Below are 25,292 nucleotides of genomic sequence, written 5' to 3' on the forward strand. Positions count from 1 at the left end.
TCTGGGGTGGCAGAGAAAGGGCTCAGGCTTTGCTATTTGGAAGACTGGATAATGGTTACTTTAACATGCAACAAATTTGCAACTGATCAACAGAGAATTGAAAACATGAGCCCCTGAAAAGGACAGGATTTCTGACAGGAATTTATCCTGGTTTTAGGTCTACAGGATGCCTATTAAACCATGACTGTAATAGGAAATTAACGATGACTCCACATCAAATTAATTTGCAAATATTCCTGAAATACACTTTTCAGTTTAAAAAAAAAAGTCTTCCGTGAAGGAAAAAACACCATGTAGTTACATTTATAATTACAGTTTGAGGAAAGTGTCTATTATACATGCATTTTTTTTCATGAACATCCAAGAAACATTTGCCTAAGTAAAAAAACTAAAGCTCTGATCAGTGTTTCTCAATCTTCCTGATGCTAAGACCCTTTAGCACAGTTCCTTGAAATTGGGTTGAGCCCCAACCATAATTATTTTATTGGTACTTCATAGCTGTAATTTTGCTAATGTTAGGAATCGTAATATAAATATCTGTGTGTTCTGATGGGCTTAGGTCAGACAGAGTCATTCAACCCCCAAAGGGGCTGTGACCTATAGGATGAGAACCACTGCCTTAAACAGAGACAACAGACAATGAATACTTTTGACTGGTGTTAGAGCTTTACGGAGTGTAGGCACAGCACTGGTACATTTAAAGTAACTACATACTCTAACTCATCTGCACAATTAGAATGAATACTTTTTAGGACACAGTGAGAGATAAATCAGTCCCTCTAATTCTCCGGTTCATTTTATAGGTTAACTTAATACTCGACTGTTTCAAATACATGTATACACTATGATTATGTCTGTGTTAAAGGCAACTGTTCTTCTGAGAACTGAAAATACAGCCGTTTGATTTATAAGTTTTATGTAAAATAGCCTAAAACAGAGGAAGAGCCTTTTATTAGGACTGGGTAGCATTATTGATGAGTATATAATAGCAATAGACTTAGCTACATGGCTGGCAGGCAGCAACATAGTCTTACAAACCACTGATGGACTAAACAAGCTATTAATGATAGTCGCTTTTCAACACTCAAAATGGTCAGACTATGCTGTTTGACCACAAAGACAAGTAGGGCAGCACTTTCAACTGTTATACAATGTTAGAAACACAAATGAGACCTCTGTGGGGAGATGAAACCCACAGGTATGGCTCCAGAGTTCTTTTGCTATCTCTCTATTAATAGACAGCAAATATCACTTAAAGCTGTAAACCCTTAAGACTCTATTATCAAAAGACTTCTTATCGCTTATTGCGATTGTCCACCTATGTTGAACACAGTATTACTGTTGTTGTTATTATTACTATTATTATTATTGTTATTATTATTATTAACAGCAACAGTCCTGAGAAACATATCACTTGATATACAGTAAGGGAGAAAAAAAAAAACAAAGAAGAATTATTGCCTGCATTACTCTTGCAGAGGAAGATGGATTTTTTGCCCCTCTATAATCTGTAGAATACCCATCGCTCCAGATTTATCAACCAGCTAACAAAGTATTCAGGCTCTCAGTCCAGATTCTACCTGATCCAGAAAACTTCACTTGCATTTCAAGACAAAACTTCTTAATATATTTTTCTTCTTCCTACTGGTTCTCAGAACACTGACTTCACTTCAAACTTCCTGGAATGCATATCATGTCCCTGACTAGACCCTGAAAATCAACTAGACCTTGAAAATGAGAATCTGCACTTACATATGATTTCCAATTGAGTGAGATCCACCACCATTTCAGAAAAGACAGAAAGAGAATATTTTAGAAATAGTATACTGAGGAGGGTGAGTGACTTCATACCCCACCCTAGGGAACCAGCACTTCTTCCCAGCAAAAACCAACAGAGAATACTAATTTTCTTTTTAAACAGACACAGCTCTTCACACATTCCATCTACTAATAAACATCTCCTGACTCTAATCCTCTACTAAGAGGAAAAGGTAGCATTGCATATATCGTTCCCCAGTTAACAGTAATGGATTTATTGTAATCAAATGGGAAGCTTTATCACTTGTACCTTTTCATAAAAGAAATCATAAGAATGCATGTTCACATCATTAATAATTACTGGACTACATTAAAGATTTCTGTGAAAGTAAACACTTAAATTTGGGATTCCAAATCAGGACATTACTTAATATATGCTATAGAATTTTAAAATATAAACTGGGAGGAAAAATAACTTGATATGACAAGAACTCAGAGTCAATTCTCTACAACATTAAAAGATCATTAACTCAGAATCAGCAGCATCACTAAGCAATCAGCTCTTCTTCTACGCCTGCAGAGAGACACTACAAGTCAAGACTCTGGGGTCAGTGTCGGAGGACTTTTATCTGTATGCTATGCTTCGTCAAGAACAAGCACTACTTTTTGGTGTCCTTAGAAGACCTAGCTAAACATTAAGAGTAGACTTTCCCCTCATTTTTTCTGCTATAGTATGGGCACTGGGTTCTCTGAGACAGTCTCTCACGATGCTGCTGCTGACTCTCCAGGACACCTGCAGGAAGATGCCTTAGGACTCCAGGGCTATTCAAAGGTCATGCTTGCCACTCGATGATAGAACATATGAGGGCATGTGCTTAGTGCGTACAAGGCTCTGACACAGTATCAAGGTTTTCTAATAATTGGTTTCTAACACTTTCTGCTATTAATTAGTAACTTCTCTTTTTGAGGTAACAATATCTACGGGCCACTTTTCACTGATAAAGAAATTATTAAGTGTAAAGTGTAACCCAAATCACAACTAAAATTAACCCCTGGGGTTACGGGATGGGGGAGGGGTACAACACAAAAGATTCAAAATACTGAAAACATGTTTCCTAGAAAAATGAGGCTTGGGAGTGGGTAGGACCATTAGCAGCAGCGGAGGGAGTGTGGCTTCTGAGAGAAAGACTAGATTGGGGCAGTGAAAAGAAACTAACAGCTCAATCACACCTGACCTTCTACTTTCTCTTATCTGCCAGCACCTGTTAAACACCTGCACATCACTGTGCTGCAGAAGAGCTCATCTTTGATCTAGAAAATGTCTACAAAGTGTGTAGGATTAAAAATACCTAAAATCATTTCCCCATACATACTGACATAAGAAGTAAATAGAAAATATAAATCAAAACATTTTTACAGTGCAAAATTTCTATAACAGAAAATAATCCCAAAGCATAATACTTATACAAATGTCTAATACTTAAGACAAAGGACTAAAGAAATTTTCACATGAGAATTTAAAATATAAAAATGAAAATAGAAGGCTAGTTCAGATATGAAGATCAAATTATAATATTTAAAAAGAATAATACATTTCAAAGAAGATTTAATGAAAGATTGAGTAAAATGATCAATGACTGAAGGTAAAGGTAAGAAATTAAAGTAAAGACAAGTAAAAGGTAATAGTATACACATGGAAACACACAGAAACATGGCACACAGCCACTCACGGGACCTGACTAATATTTAATAATATAATTCAAAACATTAACTTCATGAAATAATAAAACTTAAATCTATATACATGACAAAGTTCAGTTTGTACTTACAAAGAAACAACTTTTAGGTTCATCTTAGGAAAAGAAAGGACTTTAAAGGACAAAGAAAAATAACAATATCTTAAGGCAAAAAAAAATCATTAAATAACAAGGTATTAATGGAATCATGTTAAATGTCAAAGTAATATAATACAGGACAGGAAGGCTAAATTATCCAAATGCTAAGACTCTAGAAAATAGCTTGGAATAAACAAGATGTCAGAAGCCTTCTCTGACAACTGGACCAGAGGACGAGTTTCTTCAAAGCAAGAGGAAAACAGGGTGCTAGCAGCAAACTGAAATTAAAGATGATGTACTTAACTTTACAACATATTTGAAAACAGCATGAGCGCACAGACAGAACAGCAGTATATAAAATAGAGGCGAGCAAAGGGAGTCCTGGCCCAACAAGAGCAGAGGGAGAAATGTAAGAGTGACTTCAGCATGCTGAGGAGGTGAACCGAAGGAAGAGAGAGAAGACACCAGCACCCCAAAACACACACTGTCCCAAACTTCAGTTCTGAAGAGACAGACAATTCTCTACAGCACTTCCATGTATGTATCTTACAGCAGCTTACTCTGAATTATCTCTACAGACATTTAACAGTCTTGGCAGACGCTGACAGAGGACTGCCTGGTGTAGAGTAGTAAGTAGAATAACAAGCAAAAGACCGAAGCTGCTGAGATCCTACACTTGAGTTCCTGAGCTGTCACACAGCTCAGACAGAGTACAGGGCATTGTGCCATGAAACTGGGGGTTCCAACCAACCTCTGATGCACAGACGAGCTGTGTGCTGTTAGTAGGAAAGCATTTTCTCTGACTCAAGCATGCAAGGTAAAGAAGATAGGTTCAGGCAGAGCAGGAGGAGGCTGGGAGGACTAATAGCTACAATTATGGGGAGATTGCCAGAACAAATAGAAAAGGAGAGGAGGAAGAAAATATGTTGCTTTTCATGAGAAAAGAGTTTAATTAGACTTTTATGGATCTTATAATTCCTTTTTGTGGGTATTTGAAAACCTGAGCAATGTCCTATAGTAAAATTTTAATACTCTAGTGTTGACTCATTAAACCAACAGAGTTCTTGTTAGCATGCACATTCTATTTCTGTATCCTTTTTGCCCATATTTTAAATATTCTGAAAATGTGATTCAGACACAGGAATTACATCAGTATCTAAGTGAATGTGGATTTAAATGGGAATAGTAGTTATCATTTTAACATTTTCATTTATTATATACCACATTAGTGCTTTTAATTTTGAAACAAACTGATTTTTATATCAAGCAGCTATGTTAAGTGATGGCATAAAGTTATAAAAATAATTCTCTTACTTCCCTAAAAGGACAAAGCTATACCAGCTGATACAGGTTTTAGCTCTCTGTTTTTGGTGGAAATAGTGCTACAACCCAGGGCCTCCTGACTTCTACCCAAACACTACTACCCAGCTACGGTCTTCATACCCTAGAACGTGTTAGGTAGAATTTAAAGTACTTGATGCAATGAATCACCACTGCATTGTGTTTCAAGATGCTTTCCTCTTGTATAGTCTTGCCCTTCACCGTGCAAACACACTGGCTGGCTCTTTGTAATACTTTTGTGCATGTCCTCTTTGAATGAACAAATGCTGGTCTTCACTCAAACCTCAGAGATGCTACTATCATTGTGGGGGTCTTATGAGTAAAACACAAACAAGTATAACTTTGTAAGACAGTCTTGAGTTCTCCCTTTAAATTTCTTTTTCTTGGTGCTTCATTGGCAACTCTGGGTATTTTCATAAAGGGAGTTAAGTTATGAATGGATTCAATCTTATTTAATTAAAACCGTTTTATTTCTTATTCTTTAGAATGTGTCATGGCACATGGGGAGGTCTCTGTGGAACTGGATCTCTCCTGGGATTTAACTCAGGTCAGAGGCTTGAACAAGGCAAGGACCTCAAAGGGTGAGGCGTCTCTCCATCTGCCTTAAGTAACATGGAGACAACCAACCAGAAGCTGAACTCAGGAGACTCAAATGTGTCTAGTGCAGCTGGGAGTCTGTTCATGGACAGTGTTACATTCCGGAGTATTCCAGTGTCTTAAACCTGGATTTCTAATCTTAAAGGAAATGGGTGTGGTATTCCTCAGATGAAGAAGGGCGTCTTTCAATAGATAGTTTTATTTTTATATAACTTTCTAATGATATATCAAGACTCTCTTGCTTCCCAGCGAAAGAGCACTGCAAGGTATTTTTTCTCTAACTAAAATTATTACAGGTGGTTTCAAGCGTCGTGGGGGATATATCTGTAACCAAGAGCTATTTGACATTGAGGCCTGTTGGGGGAGGGAAAACCAGTTTTCTCTGCTGAGTGACACTGGATAGCTATACACTCTAGGGTAGGCCCCATGCGCACAAACAGCTGACCACTGCAAAACTCATTATTCTGTGCTTTTCATTTTGTTTTTCTATTTTATGTTTTGCTATTTACTATGATTTTTAATTGTTTTGACTATATTTTGAGAAACAAAGAGAGGGGGAGATTTAGTTTTAACAAAAAGAAACAATTAGAAGTCTGATTTCTCTTTCCATAAAACAGGTTCCTGGGCTCTAGCTTGGGTCATAAGACCTGTGGTAATGTATCTGCCTAAAGAGCCATCCAAAGGCCTAAAATTTTTAAATTAGATAATAAATTAAAAGGGAAGTATATTAACATTTTAGTATTATATATAAACTACCAATTTATACAGGAGCATAATATTTCAATAAACATTTTATTTAGATTGTTTAATGTCCTAAATTATTTACATCATTATTAAGTGATAAACAGAAATGTGGAAATACTTTTCATTGATGAGAATCATAATGCTATTTATTTCTGACACTACTAAACTTTTCTAATTAAGTTATATAAATTTTAAAAACTTAATCTCCTTTTTAAGGAATATTTTGAAAGAGCTAGAGTCTCTTGGGTCCCTTCAGTTGTTAAAAATAAACCTTTCTAACTCTGAAATTTCTGTTAGTGAAAATTAAGCTGCCAGGTGAGGAGGGAGTAACCATAATGAATTACACACACACACACACACATACACACACACACACACACACACACACACGAAACTGTCAACAAGCAAAATTAATTTTAAAACATGAATCTGCTTCTTGCCACTGTTTTCCTTTTGTGGAAGCAGATCAAAAGTACATTAATAGTTAACAAAGCTAGAGTATGATATATGAATGAAGCTTCTCAATTTTAAAAGTACTTAGACTGTATTTACAAAAGATCACTACCATTAATTATTCAACATTTGGATTTGACCAGAAACCAGAGCATGAGTTTATAAGGCTCTGTTTAAATGAACTACTTAATGCTACAGTGAACACTATCCAGTGAATTGTTGTAAAGGGGATTTTTCCAATTTTTTAAATCTATGGACAGATTTTAATGTTAAATCAATTTAAGTTTTATTTGTTCTTTTAAACTGCTTGCTCAACACAAAACTGTGCATCTCAATTATTTTGTATATTAAAACTGAATATAGGTTAAACCACTGCATTATTCATAGAGAAAGACATTAGGAAAACAAAGCTGTGTACTTCTTTCAAGGCTGTTAAATAGCTGACACACACCACTTCATCCATGCAATGTCTGATGGTGTTTTCTTAAAGCATGTGCTTGTTTTTGTCAGATCAAGATATGCCAAAAATTCTACACCAAATTTTGCTTCTAATTAAAGCAATCATCAATCCAAGGATTGTCATTCATTTTATTTCATCTTTACATCAAAAAAAGGTAATTTAAAAAATTTAATTCCCTTGAAATAGTAAGATAAATGAAAAGGTAAGTGCCTTCACATAATAACAGTACACTGAGCCTTTGGGAAATGGCTGGCTTTTCACTGCAAGGTATTCACAACTCATCCAAAGTGTTCATTTAGGATGCGGATATCAAAGACGATGCAAATGTTCAAGAGGAACGGAGAGCTTACCAGATGTTCTAATCCAGCTTTGATGTTTCCACAATCCCTAAAAAAGAGAGAAGAATAAAAGGTCTAAATGGCTGCTAAACCCTTGTCTGCTCTAATTTATCTTTACCTGAAAATGCTTTTTAAATTCTTATAATTTTTCATTTACCTTTACTAACATTCCTAATAACAGTTTTTAAGGAGAAATTTTCCACCAACAGAGAACATTTTCTTTCAGTGAAGTATTACCTTTAAAACTTTCATTCAACAAAAAAAAAGTTTCATATTTTTTCTTTCAGTGGAGAACAACAACAAAAAATGTCAAGTCTAATCTTAATTTAGTATCACACGTTTACTTACATTGCTGCCTTAAAATGATAAAGATGCTCAACTATCAATCTATTTACCACCTAGACTCTAAAATTGCACACTTCTGAGTACACAGGTAAATAATAAAACATTGGCAAAATAATTTTAATACCTATTTAGTTTCACTATAAACCAAGATCTGTAATTACTATATTGAGAAAAAAATCAACAAAAAAAATCTAATATAATTAATATCTTGCTTTTGGCTATAGAAGAAACTGCTGGTGGAACTAAAATGAAATATATACAAGTTGCAAAGACAACTTGGGCATTTGATGAAAATGTGTGGAATTTTAAAAATATATTTCTTTTATTTTTCAATTTTAGTAATTACACCATTTCTTCTTTCCCTACTCTGCCCAGACCTCCCAAACAACCTCCCTTCCTCATTTTCAAATTCATGACATTTGTCTTCATTAATTATTTTACATTCTTATATTTGGATGTGTACTCATTTATATTTCAAAATATAAACTGCTCTGTCTATGCCTGTCTGTGTGTCTGTATGTACACAGGTATGATTTTTAGAGCTGACCATTTGGTATTACACAACCAATTGGTGTGCTCCTGAGCCCTCCTTGGTTGCCTGTAGTTCTTTGTGTCGGGTTAAAGGCTCATGGTCTTTTCCCATCTACTTTGGCATATCTGTTGCTGTCTTTGTTCAGCTCATGTTCAGGCACTCTTGCTTGTGAAGCTCTCTGGGCATAGCTTCTGACATTGCTACAAAGTCTTGGACACTCTCAGTGCTGCTGGTTGTCTCACTCCTTTAGAAGCATGCCTGGTCACTTCTGGGACCATGAAAGACAGTGCACAGTGCATTCAGTTCAGTTCCAAATTAGGGGCCTCTGGCCCTGTGTTTTAAATACATGGTAGAAATCTGTCTGTATTTTTAAAGTTTTGTATATATGTCGTGTGTGACCGCAAGACTATCATATGCATGCAGTCTCCATGGAGACCAGAAGAGGCTGTCAGAATCCTTGGAAAATATGAAGGCACGTGTAAGCCACTGGCTCCTCTGCCACCCCTAGTAAGTGCTCTGACCTCACAGGGTCTTTCTGTCTCCAGGTGGATGGTTTAGAAGGCTGCAGTCTACACCAGTGTATTACTGTCAAATGGACTTTGACTTTCCTATGGACTGTCACTTTCCTTCTCAGATCACGCAATGTTTTAGTTTTAGGATGATTACAGGTCTTACCAATTTTTTAAAGATTTATTTTGAGTTGGATAGATGGCTCAAAAGTTAAAAATGTGTGCTGAACTTGCAAAGGATCTGAGGATGGTTTCCAACACCCACACCAACTAGCTTTCAACTACCTGTAACTCCAAAATCAGGGGATGCAATGTCTTTTCTTGCCTCCGTGAGGACCTAAATATGCCCCACATATATACCTATTATAATTAAAGCTAAATTAAAGCTAAATGGTGTGTGTGTGTGTGTGTGTGTGTGTGTGTGTGTGTGTGTGTGTGTGCATGTGTGCACGCACGCGCGTCTAAATAGTACAGAACAGGGCTTTGTTTCCCTAGAATTGGAGTTATAGGCAGGTTAAATTCTGGTGACACAAATAATCATAGAATGTTCTTGTGAAAACAAAGATTTGGATTCAATTAAAAACATCATATTTATAATGATAAAATTAGAATTATAAACAGATTCTCCTCTTACATTTTGCAATAATTTATTCTTGCCACTAATTAGAGCTTAGAGAAAGAGTTTCGCTAAGCCTTACATTTTGACTTGAATGTACAATTTTGCTGAGGGTACTAGAAGCAGCGGAGAGATAAAGATAAGTGTCAGCAGCAGAGTGCTAAGTTACTTTTAGAATGCTGGATCCGGCATAAAGGCGGAGGTTAGAAGCTCTGACTTACTTTGTAAGCAGCATGGCCTAAGGGATTAAAGTTGAGAAGATTTGGAAATACAGTAATACACAGATAAGTGTTTTTCTGTAACTTACAATGTAGACCAGTCTGACCTCAAACTCAGAGATCCACATGGGATTGCCACATAGGTGTTAACACACCTTGCTACAATGTTTTTTTAAACATGCATTTTAGATGGCACATCAGACAGAAAAGTAGTTATTATTGGGGTGTCCCTTGATTCACTACCAGAGTCTTGGCCATCCTCTATCCTTAGTGATTATCATCTCAGCACATTTCTTGTCCACTTCACAGGTGGTGCCTTATTTGGGACCATCCTCTATTCTCACAGAAATCACTGTATGAGCATCTAAATGGATCTCAATGGCTCCTGACTCATTCAATGTCAATGTAGCTTTTATAAGAAAGTGAAATCTTTCTAACATATGTTTTCTTAACACATGTATCTTGTTAAAACTATATCACATGGAAACTGGCAGTAATAGCCAAAATGGACAGCAGACAATTAATCTAGTTTTCACTCATATTGAACTATGCTCCTTTCTCTTATTCTCCCACAATTTTTATTTTGTTAACAAATAAAAATCAAACTTTGGAGCCTCCTAAACTAAGTTTCAATGGAAGAAAACTTCTCTCTTACCCACAATTTAAAGAGTTCTTCCAAAATGTTTCTGTAACACCCTGAACATGTTGCATGACAGAATTTATTACAAGTCACAAAGTTCATTCAGTTTCCCAACTAAAGCACCATAAAGAAAATTCTTTGACAAAATATATTAAATTAATAAAAAAATTATATTCCAGTATCTACTTTACAATGTCTGAAATAGAGCACATGAGCGGTCACAAGCATCTATATCTGACAGTTTCCAGTTGGTCTTTGAACAGCCTTGCCCAGTCCCACTCAATCTTAGTTACTTTTCTACTGCGATGATAACAGCTTGATCAAAAGCAACTTGGGGTGGGAAGGATTTATTTACTCTTACAGCCTACAGTTCATCACCCATGGAAGTCAGGACAGGAGCTGGAGGCCGCAACCTTTAGTGAAGAACTAAAGCAGAGGCCATGGAGGGTGCTGTTTACTAGACTGATCCTCAAGTTTTCTAAGCCTGCTTTTTTATGTAGCCAAGGACCACCAACCCAGGTAATGGCACCACCCACAATGGGCTTGGCCCTACCACATCAATCACTAATTAGGAAAATACACCACAGGACTGTCTCAAGCCAATCTGATTGGGGCATTTTCTTATTTAGGATTCTCTCTTCTCAAATGATTCTAGCTTGTGTCAAGCTGATATAAAAACAACCAGTACACACCACACAGAGGGTATAGGATTGCCTCCTGGGAGGGTAGGCTGGGATAAAAGTAATATGAAAAAATGGGGTGGGAAAAGTTCTGGGTGCGTATAGAGTGAGTTGCTGTTGTATTGTGTTTTTTGCTTATTATTGTTTTTACAGAAGAGGGGCATGTGGGATGGTGGACTAGAACAGTAAAGTCTTACCACTTCCACATTTAATCATCCTGGACTGACCTGCCAGGGAAGAGGACACTTCTCCAATAACATAAGAAAAAGACATTTCTGAAATATGTTATTAACATTAGTAAAAAATACAAAATAATTCAGAAAATTTTCAAAAACTTAAAAAAACAATACAAATCATTAATGAAAACTTTAATGACTATACTTATATTCCCAGTTTCTTCCAAATGTTATATATAAAACTCACCCCATAGAAAAAAACACAGATAATGCAATGTAAGCATATTGGTTCTAGAAGAGTACAATAGTAATTGGTTCTAGAATAAGTATATTGGTTCTAGAAGCAGAATATCTAAATTTGGCTTTAATCTCATATCTATAAGATATTTATCCACACAAGCTTTGTGATTTTATGCACGTGTGCTGAAGCCACACAGTGTGAGTAAGCAAACTTCACAGCGAAACATGAAGATAACCAGGATACGTAAGCTGTTTCTACAGACCATGCCACATAATGTTTACCAAAGTCCTTTCTAAACTATAAGGTGCTATAGAAATATTTTGTGGTAAGAGACATTTAGTAAAAAAGCCATTACGAGTCTTAATGATTAAAAAATAAATAAATAAAGACACGAACTCCAACACACTGATAAAGGGATCCTGCCACCGATGGTATAAAACCTGTCCTCTTAGTGGTCTGTCTCTTGGGTTGTCCCTGTCATGACTTCATCAATATTTGTGCAACTCCTTTTGCCCTGTGCTGAAAGCAGACTTAATTCAATTATAGGTCTCAAAACTGATAAAATGGTCCTGAAGTGGAAAATGGGAAGAGATTATTGGCAAATGAATAAAGATTTGTATCGAACTAACACACAGGAGTACAGCAGGTCTTTTTTTTTTTTTTTTTTAATCATTCCCTGTCTTAAATCTTCTGGGAACCATGAGTTTCCCTTCCCCTCATGCAGCACATCGATTTCTGAATTAGACTGCAATATTAAATAATTAATATACTTGCCATGATTGATGTTCTGCATTAGTTGAATATTAGGTTATCAATCAAAATCCACTTGGTTTAATGTAATAATATTGAAAAAGTGTCATGAGTTGTTCATCCAATTTGTAGTTGAGGCAGCACAGATAGTAATGTTGGTAGAACAGGGCTCTAAAGCAGGAAATGCAGCAGCTAACATTATGTGGTAGACATGGTGAAGCTAAGGCAGAGGCTGAGGGTGTCCTGAGTAAACCACACACACCCCATTGTCTTGATCAGAGAAAGAGGCATGACAAACAAGAAAAACACATAATAATAAAAGTACAGTGTTCTTTTACCTTTGTGGCAAAGAAATTTCATAATTTTGCTAATAGAAACATGTTGGATGACCAGAAACTGTAGATAAAGCCTGTTTCCTCTTAAGAAACACCTAAACAAAAAGACTGATGATTTTTGTTGTTTTAAGATCTACTCTTACAAGAATCAATATATCTCCTCTCTCTCTCTCTCTCTCTCTCTCTCTCTCTCTCTCTCTCACACACACACACACACACCACACACACACACACGCACAGAGTGAAATAACAACCATAAGTGACCACTAAGTTCTGTACTGCTCTACAGGAATGAGATTGAAATACAATGAACAATGGTCCCATAGGTTAAAGTTCTCTTCTTTTGATGGCAGTCTCTTTGAGTCTCAAGGTTTTGTCCTCATCAAAATTATTTATTAGCTTAGGAAAAAATAATTAATTGCTTCTGAAGTAAATATTTTCTAATTATGCCCTATTATTCAATCCAAAATTTGTTATATACTATGAAAGTAACATCTTAAAATAAATTTAATTAAAAGGCCTCAAAAAATAAGCTTTGATACATGGAAACTGAAAAATCTAAGTATAAATAAAGCCTTCTCAAAGAACAAGCTAAAATTTTAGCATTTTATTATAAAATACTAATAAAAACAGTGCATATAATACCAACAGTGTATCATTTCACTGACAAGTTCTTAATAAATAAAACATTAAATATCTTTATAATCAGTAACATATTCCACACAAGATGTGCATTCATTTGGTAATTGTGAACAAAAACTTAATAAAAAATTTACATTATGCTTTTGTCAGGAACTAATTATATTACTCAACATTAAAAGGTTAAGGCAGACTTGTCTATATACAGGAAAACAAGGATCAGAGTCAATGTTATCTGTTTTATAAGCCAAAGATACATGAGTTGGGGAAGGGGTTATGTTGTTTCCTTGTACATGATAGTAGTCAAAGTTTACAAAAGCATATAAAAATACCGATAAAAATCTAGATTTCTTATTTGAAATATTAACTGATACACACACACAGAGAGAGAGAGAGAGAGAGAGAGAGAAAGAGAGAGAGAGAGACATCAGATTCTATTATATGCCTAGTCTTAGTAATGCAAAGTTACAAAAAGAAAAAAAAACGGAAAATCTGAGTTAAAATTTCAGCTCTGTAACTAAACAAATGTATTCTCTGTTAAGTTATATCTCTATTCATTTTCAAACCTTAAACTCAAAAACAGACTAAAAAGACAGCATACATATAATAATGTACAAGTCATTGACTAAATACTAGTGATGAACTAACCATTGGTGTACACTTTCTGAATGAGAAATATCATTATATAATAAGTATTAGCTTTTTTAACCATCTTGAAATCTATCTCTGCATAATGTCAATGAATGAAAGGCATTCTTAGTTTAAACATGAACTAAATAGAAACTGTAATACAATGGCTAACATCCAGTAAGAATGCCATGCGGATCCTGAGAAATAATCAAGGGTGATTAGTAGTTGCTTGTTTTTCGTTTTAATTCAATAAAAAACAAATATCAGCATTGAGATCCGAATTATTATATCAAAACTTTCAGTTTCCACTTAGTAAGTCAGCTTAGCATTCTTGACATTTTTCTCTTCATATGAGTTTCTTGAAAGTTAGTAACTTTATATGTATATTCATATTATAATTCAAAATGGTGATTTTCAAGTATTTTTATATGTAGTTTTTGTCTGATTAAGTACTGCTTGGCATTAAGTTATACTTGAGAATTTGCACATTTGCACAGATAAATATGCACGGTTGTTAAAATTTAAATGTTATTTTATTCCTGACATTACTTAAAGTTTTAAAGACAAGCATTGGGGAATATTCACAGTGTGGAGACAAACTGAAATTTAACGCACTAAACACCCATGCTGCAGTAATACAGAACGAGCTCACTCCAATGGGAAACTGAGCATTTAAGCTGGTATGGATAAGTAAGTTACTACCAGTAAGCCAGGTAAACAGGTTCTGAAGTTCACAAACATCCGTGGGAAAAGAAAAGAGACCTCAATATTTCTTAAGTCATACTCTAAACTACGAGCTCAATGGAAAACTAAGGGAATTTGTCTTTAGCAGATTTGCTCTAAAAGAACAAATCTAAAAGCTCTTCAAAGGAGAACTGGCACAGAATGCACCCTGGAATGTTGGGGGTTGCTTATTAAGCATGCTCATTCCCTAAGGAGTTATAATAATCACAACATGAAAAGATCAGAAATATTAAGACATGCAAGAAATATTAAAACTGCACTGTCAAACCAAAGGTAATTTGTAAAACTCTTAATGTCCAATTGAGGTAGGAACATACATGGTACATATGTTACCTGATCTTCTATTTTCTACATACAAAACAAACGCTCGTCATCAAATCAACCCTCTTTACCCTGAGGCTATATACAATTCAAACTCTTTCTTAACATTTTGTTCAAAGGAGTCATGGCCAGACATCTGGAATTCGTCGTCGGGATGGCAGTCCACTCATCATCACATTACCATTCTCAGTCTATGTCCTTGACCTAGTTTAAAAAGGTTCAGAAAAGGAGCAACTGTCATATGCATCAGAATGTCTGGGAAAGGTTTCAAGGAAAAGGATAACATTGGGTGGAGCCTGAAGGGTCGACTATATTTGGGTAGACCAAGTAAACAGAAAAGAAAGAGCAGGCACATGAGCTCATGACAAGAGGTGAAGTAAGGAGTCATCTGCCCAGAGAAAACGGTCAACTCTTTAATTAAAAATAAATGTATTATGTAACTTTTGAAGTCCATGATGTATGATTCTATGTATTGCCGATTACAAAAAAATTTAGAAAGTCTAGAAAACATGTAGAAGTTCAAAGCAACTTTTTTTATTCAGTCAGTGTACCCTGCTATGGGACTACAGAAACAAGACTGTCCTAAAGTGCACACAGGTGCCATCTGGGCTACAAGTGACCCTGCACACAATAAGTGCTCACTAGAGAAAGTCAAATCACATCTGGTTCTAACTAAGAATAAAATAAAAGGTACCTGAATATCACCAGCCAGTGATAATAGCTTCAGTATGTTATAGCTTTTCAAGACATTTTTATACAACACATTAATACAATTATTTTCCTTACACAAATGGGATCATACTTAATTATGTAAACAGTTTTAAGTATCAAAAATATATTTACATATAACAATTCTATTCTATTCTTTTCACACATAAACACTATGCTAGCTTATTTCTTCTTGTTGGATGTTTGAGGTGATCCAGATTTGTATTTAAAATAAAATTGATTTGTAAAAATAATTAATCATAGTATTCAAAATTTATTAATTATATATAATTTTAATTTACTTTGAGGACCAGGTATAAGTAATTAAAAAAAATCAATATCATAGTACTTAACCATAAACAATTTACATTCCCTAGTAATATTTTTTTCTTTTTTTTTTTTTTTCGGAGCTGGGGACCGAACCCAGGGCCTTGCGCTTGCTAGGCAAGTGCTCTACCACTGAGCTAAATCCCCAACCCCTCCCTAGTAATATTTATAACTGTCATTTACATCCAATTTCTACTTTCAAAAAGTTTACTATCATAGAATTCAGCATCAACAATGTCACAAAAGCAATATCTGCCAAAATGTATGACTTGAGTCACAATCACCAAATAGTTTTGTAAACAGTTGTCCTTAGATGCTAGAATTGCAAGGAAATGCAATTCTTGTGTATATAAAAAATCTCAGCAATTACAGGGTGATCAGTCAATTCTTCAATTATTAAAGTCTTTTGATGCTGTTTTCTTCTGCTTTTATGCAAACTGGTCAACTTCAGCAGAGAACAGAAACTCAAACTGAACTCTTCAGCTTAGTATTCAACAGTCTTGTTCAAGTCAAATTAATTACCATTTCTTTCCCTTATTTTTTTGCCCGTGTCTGTATGTATAGTATGAGTATATACTTGTATGTGTATATGCTCATATGTGTGTGTGTGCATGTGCATGTGGAGGCCTGAGAGTGACACTATGCGTCTTTCTTGACTGCTATGTGTCTCCTTTATTGGGTCATCCCTCCCATATGGCCAGTCTGCCTTACCAATCAGCCTGAAGGTCTTAAATCTCCACCCTCCTATGCCCTCCTGAAAGGGGAGGGTGCAAACTCCAGTCTTCAAGCTTGCAAAGGAGGCGACCCCTCACAGGTGGAGCCAACCCCCTAGCCTAAGTGCTGGGTTTCCTTTTGCATTGTTCTGCTTTAGGTCTTCACACTGCTTGGCTCTATTCAGACTACTTGTCTAAAGGAGATGATTATTTTAGAGATGCAGCTTCTGAGGAAACAGAATATATATGTCAAGTGTGTAAGTGCATTCCATTAATTAGCTAATTTAAACTTTAATGGCCTAATATATAGTTAATAATTATATATATGTATAAATAAATGAAGCTTAGAGAGATTAATTAGGTCATAGAATATTCATTTCAGATAGAAAAAGGACAATTTGAATTCAGGTTACCTGAATTTTAATGAAAGTAAAGTTTATTACTGCCAATCTTGAAAAAAATAACCTCAATAATGAAATAATTATGCAGTATACTTCTACTCTGTAATTGGAACTAAGATTGGGTAGAAGACTTCAATGAGGATTTAAGTAAAAAGAACAATAAACCTCATTAATAGTCTTGCAGGTTGCAGGTGCTGGGCCTGAACATTTACAATTTATAATATTTCTACCAATACCCACAAAAGAGAAAAATCATAGGAGACTGCTAACAAATGTAAAGAAACAGTACAATGCATGGAAATTTATATATAACATGCATGCCATTTTATATCTAACAGACAGGCAAAGATCTATGAACTGATGACTCTGCGGCATGGGAGGCTCAAGGACTCCGGCCTGACACACTGCTGCAAGAGCAAAATAACATCTTCCAGACAGTACCTGGGAAAATAGATCTAAATCAATTTATTTACATTTCTATTTTATTTACATAGATCTAGAAACATTTCTACTTATTTTTCATATTTCTTAAACATTCTTAGCAATACACATAAAACCTTTGACCTAGCAAAGTTTTACTTGCCTAAGTTAAATCATCCAATCATCTATTAATGAACTTGTCATATTTAATTTTCCAAAATGAAAACAAACCAAATGCCCAGTGCTGGGGAAGTAAAATATTAATATCAATATTTCAGAGACTTAAACAGCCATTAAAATGATGATGTAATTGAGTATTTTCACAAAACCAGTTTTCTGGCATATGAATTATTAAAACATATTTCAAAATAATAGAATATCTACATTTGTAAAAAAAAGGGTGTATGCATTCATTTTATAGAGTAAGATCCATCAGTGTTACCTAAAAGGATATAAACTAAAATACAAACACTATTGATCAATATTTTTATATTTTACAGAAATCCACATAGCAACTTTTTGGAGTAATACACTATCTTCATTAAAAGAGTAACAAACGTGAAGCTTAGAGCAAGGGAGTAGATTTATAAAATAGTAGAGATTGTGCAATCAGGGTCCAAAGCTAGAACTCCACTTATAAAAGAGATGTAGTGTGGTATATTAAATAAAATGAGGCTTGGTTTATATTGAGCCCACGTTTTCCCTGTTCTCCAGAGCACTGCTAAACTTTCTCATAAGTTATTTATGTGTGTGCCTATTACCTTCAGTATTTAAAGATCATATTCACATTTCTGTTCATTTTCTGTACATTGTCTAGTACAAATGTAATCTTCATACATTTGCTACATGATTATATAGACACAGAAGAAATAGATTTAGTTCGAGAAGGGAGAACTGAAGTAGAGATAACATAGATATGGCCAAAATACATGAGATAGCAGAAATGTTAACTCTTCTGTGATTTGTCTGGAAAAGCTGAAGCACCTTCCCTTCCTCCCTCCCTCCCTGTGTCATTTGTATCAGATTTAGATTCTACACTCAAACTAAAATCCCTTCAACATTGGACTCCTTAATTAATGTCATCACACTTGAGGAAAGATCACTAGCTTGTCTGTAGCCTTCTATATTCAGCTAATAATTTTCTACTATTGTACACAATGGACCTTATTTTAAAAGAAAAAAAGTTCATTCTCCTCCCAGTAATATGAATATTGCTACCCTCAAATAACCCAAATAGTCTTCTCTTCCCCTCTCCATCATTATCATACTTATGGTCTATGAACCGAATAAATTCCCACTTTTGCTACACGAATGGTGTCTTTTTTACACCTCTAAACTTTGTTCCCTTTTTGACATTTAATGGTTATATCTGGCCACAGTGCAGCCTCTTTATAAGGTGCCACAGAAAGGGGAAAGCCCAATGCTTTGAGATGGAGCCCTAGGAGGCAGTTGGATAACACACCAGCAAAGTGCCGTGACTCATACGCCTCACAGAACGTGAGCTGAAACCGAAACTTACACTCTCACTACCAAGACTCCAACGGACTGTTTGGATGATATCAAGTCTGTTCCTCAAGATCAACTGAATTGTTGTTGTTGTTATAGAAAACTACCCACAGGCTAACCCTCAAAGTCCCAATATTAAGTGGTTTCTATGTGTTTACTCCTCAAATTTTTGTTTAGGTAAGCTATCTGTTTTAGTATCATAAGAATTCTTTTATTATTTTAACTAGTGATACATTATTATTAATGTACAAATTAATACATTATTAATTTTACAAATTGATGGCATTTAGTGATGTTTCCATACATTCACATTTCATCATGCACTGGATAAATACAGATCCTTTTATTGGCAACATTAACCAAATTTTAACATTCTTCATCTCTACATTAAAGATAAATATTCTTAGAACTTGAGATACAAAGGTTAACTAACTCGATTATACAATGTCTTACTAATATAACTATCAACAATTCACTGAATTAGAATTGCAGATCATTGGCAGATACACTCTTACTCAAGACCAGAATGACAACATTATTGGTGAATTCTATCATTTTGCCTCTGGAACCAAAATTTAGTGGATTCTTCTTCTAAAACCATTTTACTAAAACGTTATTAGCTATACATAGAATGTTAGAACAAAGACAGTGATATGACTTAAAGACAACTGTATTGACTGATCAACAATTCTAGGAGTATTAAAACACTTTATGCTGTAGAAAAAGAAAATTTTTCTTTAACTTTCATGAGTTCTTAAAAAAAGAAATGTAAGTTTATTAGCACGTGCATTGTATATACACACAGGATATATTCAAATAGATGATTTTAAACACCAGATCAAGTAACATTTCTAAAAAGCTCAGTGAAATTTTAAAGAAATGGCAGAACTGGAGATGAGCATACACATTGTCTTTAACTTCTAGCAGGTTACTTTTCAGTAGAGCTACCATAAGCTAAAATTATCCTATCTCGAACTGAAAGAGTATTTAACGTGCCTCACCAGTAGGACGTTTTAGCTTAGCAATACAGTCTGCGTGCTGGATGGGTTTCTTATGCTGGTCTTGCTACGGCTAGCAGGGTGCTCTGCCTGGCCTCACAACATGGTGTAGTACAACTTAGTACTAGCCCAAAAGTATCATTCAAAGTACTGTGTCTATTGAGTGTGTATTGCCATTTAACACTACTACACAGCAAAAAGTAAATAAATTAATAAATAATTTTTAAATGACTTTTAAGCTAAACTACTGTTAAGTCGAAACTACTTTCCACGGCCTATAGTTGGGTTTGAATGATCACAGAATTTTGGCCTGGGTTCAGGTTACCTGGGTACCATTCTACTAATTTTACTTTCTTGTCAAGTATTGGGGCAAAGAAAAATAAATGTACATCATAACTCTGCATTCTTATCTTTCACCACATCCAAAAGTTATTTTTGAAAAAGTGCCTACTTGTGTCTCTATATTACCAAATTCAAACTCAACTTTTCCATCAATCTTGGTACTTCTCAAAACAATCACTGTGTTAGCCAATGCTCCTTCTTTCAAAGCTTCTCCTTATCTTCTCTGAGATCACATCATTTGGTTTTTCTACACTTTCTAAAATTAAACAAACAAAAATGTGCTCAGTGCTCAGTGTTCTCTGAAAATCAGAGCTTCACAAGGTTCATTTTTCTTATGCTATGCCTTATCCTGATCTACATACAGTACCCTGTGACAAAAACACATCACTCAAAGTTCAAGATGTCCATCCATTTATCTAGCTGCCTATTTGATATCCTTTTTTGCAGGTTTCAAAATATAAAGACAAAAAGTTCTGAAGGGTCCCACACTGGAATTCTCGAGTTCCTTCTCCAAACCTCGTTCTTGCTAATATTTTAGTTTTCAGAAACAGATCAAACATTCACCTGATGCTGAAGCCCATGACCCAGAAATCAACTACTTCTTTCTTCTCTCTCCCTGAATAAAGAGTGTGTCACTGTGTCCTACTTGACCATGGCTTTTATAGCTGCAGACACCATCTCTACTATGTCAATGACTAGTATCCTACTCTGACAGTCATAACTCTTAGCCTAGTCTTTCTTAATTCTCTTGTAATTATTTTCCTAGATTTTTTCCTTTATTTTAGCAACCATCTACCCTGTGTAGCAAGTTGTACTCTCATTTTTAAAAGGCTACATTATTATCACGTTCAAATGCTTTTCAGCTTCCACTGAAGCTGTTATGTTTGGCATCCTAGAGAAACCAGACTGTTATGTGAGATGCTATCAAGGTAAAGTGGGAAAAGTGGTGCGTGTCCATGGAGCTTACAGGCAGGAATGGAACTGGCATGCAAGCACATGAAGAGCAACCACTGGCTGGGTACTAGTCATTTAAGTAGTTAATAGGTGAAAAACAGTTAAAAATAAAATACTACAAATACCTAGAAGATAAAATAACGGAAGCATACAAAATCTCATTCAGACCAAGAATTGCTTGCTTTCATTGTCTTCTGCTCTACTAACTTTTCCAGTACTCCATATTTTTATGTGCTTTTCCTTTTGTTATTTTGAGTATTTTTTGTCTTTTAGGTTTTTTTTAAATTTGTTTTGATTTTTATTTTTAAGAGAAAAAGAACATGACGTTGTATGGGCAGGGAGTTGAGAACAATGGAGGAAGAGTAGAGAAGGGAAAGACTGATCAAAATATATTTCATGAAATTTTTAAAAGCCAAAAAGTACAAAGAAAACCAGTAACTATCACAAAGCAGAATTAAAACAGCATTATAGTACCTGAAACTTCAAATCCACACCAATAAACAAGTTATGTAACTCATAACTCAAAAATAAAATGTATTAAGTACACGCACGCACACACACACACACACACACACACACACACACACACACACACACATACACACACACACACCTTGTTCGTTTTATCTTTAAGTTCTGTATTCATGGCTTCAGCAAAGGTTCCAAATGGCAGATTTAACCAACCAGAGGCAGAAAACATTAGAAAAGAGTAACTGCATCCTATTAAAGACACATGATCATCTTTCTTTTAATTGTTGTCTAAACAGTACAGTATGGCAACCATTAAACATCAACTACATTGTACTAGGTATTTCCAGAATTCTGGAATGATGTAAAGGATGTGTGTGTGTGTGTGTGTGTGTGTGTGTGTGTGTGTATTTATACAGCCATTACATCAAACTACTTTACATTAAGGAATTGAGCAACACATCGATTTTGGTGTCCTCGACCAATCTCCAGAAGACACAGAGGGACAACAAGTTTCTTGCTTTCTTTACTCTTTTTTGGATTGAAAACACGCATTACTTAGAATTAGGGATATGTTGCTACTTTGAACATTTAGTATTAAATGAAATAGTCATGCTTTAACTATATTAAACCACCAATAATATTTTTTGGATTAGTTAAAGTGGTTCCAAATTAAAACTAAAAAATTAAGAATACACTAATACCACCATGTACAATATACCTGATTTTGAAATATACACAGGCACATTTGATCAATGGGACCACTACTACTACTACTGGACTGAAGCTCCGTAGTAAGGACACTTGCTCTGGGCTCATTCTCCTGCACCAAAAAAAAAAAAAAAAAAAAAAGGACAAAGAGATAAAAGAATGGAGAAATCTCACCATTGTTTTTAAAAAAAACAAAAACAAAAACAAAAACCACCACCAACAACAGATTGGCTTCATTTCTAACCTGAGTTTTCACGGCCTCGTACTTTAAGCCATTATGGTTATCCTTGAGTTCTACACAGAGCAAAGGCTTCATTAGTCCAGGAGGACGCTGCTCCCAGTGCTGCTCCTTCTGTTCAGAAAACACATGCACACGGTAGTGAGGAGGGGAGTGGGGTGGTGGGACAAATGCGGACAGGCTGATGGGACAGGCTGATGGGACAGGCTGATGGGACAGGCTGATGGGTTTGGACAGGTGGAGAGTTCTTGTCTGGGCTCTTGGAATCTCTACAGGCTTCAACTTATCTCAAATACCCCGTCCCCCAAAAACCCTATTTCTACAAAAGTTAACCAAAAGTTTCACCAATTGTAATATTCCTTTATACCACAAATGTTCTTTTCCTGAAAATTTTCTTGTTACCAATTACTACAGTATTTAAAATTGTTAAATTTAATTCTAACAAAAACAGAAAACTTCAACAAATTTTTGAAAAATATAAAATTAAAAACTTTACAAAAAGAATAAACTCCAAGAAAAAATGCAAATAAAATTATGATAATCTTTTGTTTTTTATTTGCAAGTATAAAACTGAAGAAAAACAAAAGCCTGGAACATAGCATCTGTCATATCAGAATATAAAAAGATGATCCTGGCACAAAATGAAAAAGCTCTAATTCATTTGCAAATCAAGCCTGCCGGTTCCATTTCAAGCTGGCGGTAACTGTCAAGAGTTAACAAGATAATCACTTTCAATCCTGCCTTCAATGGTACATTACACTGTTATTCCATTCAATAAGACCGTTCTTTGGGGCACTAGATGAATGGTTTTCATTTCTAACTCACACAAAAAGTTGTGGGGGGAAAAATCCATGGGGCTTAAGAAAGAAATCCCTTTATGGGCATTTATCTGCCGGTCTTGCTTTTAGGCAAAAATGAGATGTTTTGAACCATCAGTGTCCATTCGCTTCCTCTATTCCTTTAGGCCCTTAATCCGTTTTTTTAAAATGGCATATGAGAAAAGTGCAAAACGAGTTTCATTTTTTAAATTACCAAAGTGCACAAAACAAAAATTCTCTATTAAAATTATGACATGCAAATGTAGCCCTATTCCATCCAAAAGGCTGACACTAACCAGCCTTCTCCCTACCTTCTTATAACTCAAATGACTTGTATATTGCTATCTTAGATTTTGAGTAAAGTGTGGGTACTTAAAATTTCATATTTAGCTCCTGAGGTATTTACAGTACTTATCACACTCTTAAAAGGACACCACACAAACACACACACACACACACACACACACACAACCCTTGTTAGATCAATCCTAGTTCAATGAAAGCGAAATGCAGTTAAGTGCTTATTAAAAATTTTTTAAAACAAAACTATTGTAAAGATTTTAGTATTTCTTGGTTTTACTTATTTCCATGAACAAATGTAGTTAGGTATAATTAGAACTGTTTTGAAAATAATTTAAAATATTTATAAAATAAAGCAAAGCAAAAAAAGTTTAAGGTTTTAAACATAATTATTACAAATACACAAGTGTCTTTTCTTCAAAGTACTCTCTAGGATACAAAAAAAAAACCCAAAAAAACCCATAAAATCTCTTCCCTAACTGCTCCTCTGTTGATCTAAATCTACAAACTTCACAGTGTCAAAGCATAAAATTATGGGCACCATCTGTTTAAGAATCAGTACGTAATACTCAGGACTCTTCAGCAATGGCACCAGTCTTTCTTTATTCACTCTCCCAATTCAGGAAAAAGCAATGCCATACAGCTGCACTATAACACAACTTCTTAATATTCTTTTTATCAAGAACTATGATTTATGAAGAAATACAATTAATATATACAGTAATATATTTATTATTGAATGTTTTTCTTTCCTTTTAATGACATTTTTCATCTTTGAAGCAAAAAGATTTTTAAACCTCGTAACTCAAGCTTTTACAAATCCTTGCAAAATCCCTAATTACTTTATATTGTAAAAAAGGATGTAAGAAACCAAAAAGCTGAATATGACTAACAAGGCAATGAACTGAAATTATAAAAATCAAATGACAATAATTTCATCATTATACTAGAGAGCCTTCTGTAGAAAATTAAGTTCTAACACTTTCAAAATTATCTTTCATTAGTTATTGGCCCTTGAAAAGGTAAAAACTACCCTTATTCTTAAAACAACAAAATAATACAGTTAAATGAATAAGTAAATGATTTTTAAAAGTCTCACAGTATTAGATAAACTTGATTATTTATATTTTAAATTAATATTTGGCCTAAAATGTAACCTTCTGGACAAATCTGTATACTTTACAAAGCACTTATAAAATTGAAGTTCTATTTTAAAACTACTACATTTAAAGCATAAATGTCTTGTGTTTAATCTACTAAATTAAGAAAAGCTTTGTATGATATGTATGCTGCTATAAACTCACAGTAGCAATCAGTAAATCTCATTACACCAAATATTACACCTCCAGTAACAAGTTAAATATATCATGAAAGTAGTCCGTGGTATAGTATGCTTAATAAATTATGAGTGAAGCACATACATGATTACAACGTGTAATTTAAAACCAACTGGGAACACTAGAAAGTGTTGCAGACACAAAGTTAC

General features: G+C 34.8%; 1 protein-coding gene across 1 annotated transcript in view; it reads right to left on the reverse strand.

Annotated features, from left to right (window-relative positions):
- The window catches only part of LOC116895850 (serine/Arginine-related protein 53-like), a 305,438-nt gene that overhangs the window by 130,634 nt on the left and 149,512 nt on the right, over positions 1 to 25,292 (reverse strand). Inside the window, exon 5 of the mRNA XM_032896959.1 lies at positions 7,539 to 7,575. Coding sequence (XP_032752850.1) covers positions 7,539 to 7,575 — 37 coding nt within the window. The remainder of the gene's footprint in view (positions 1 to 7,538; positions 7,576 to 25,292) is intronic.

Source organism: Rattus rattus, chromosome 3, assembly GCF_011064425.1.
Source record: "Rattus rattus isolate New Zealand chromosome 3, Rrattus_CSIRO_v1, whole genome shotgun sequence".
Lineage (NCBI taxonomy): Eukaryota > Metazoa > Chordata > Mammalia > Rodentia > Muridae > Rattus > Rattus rattus.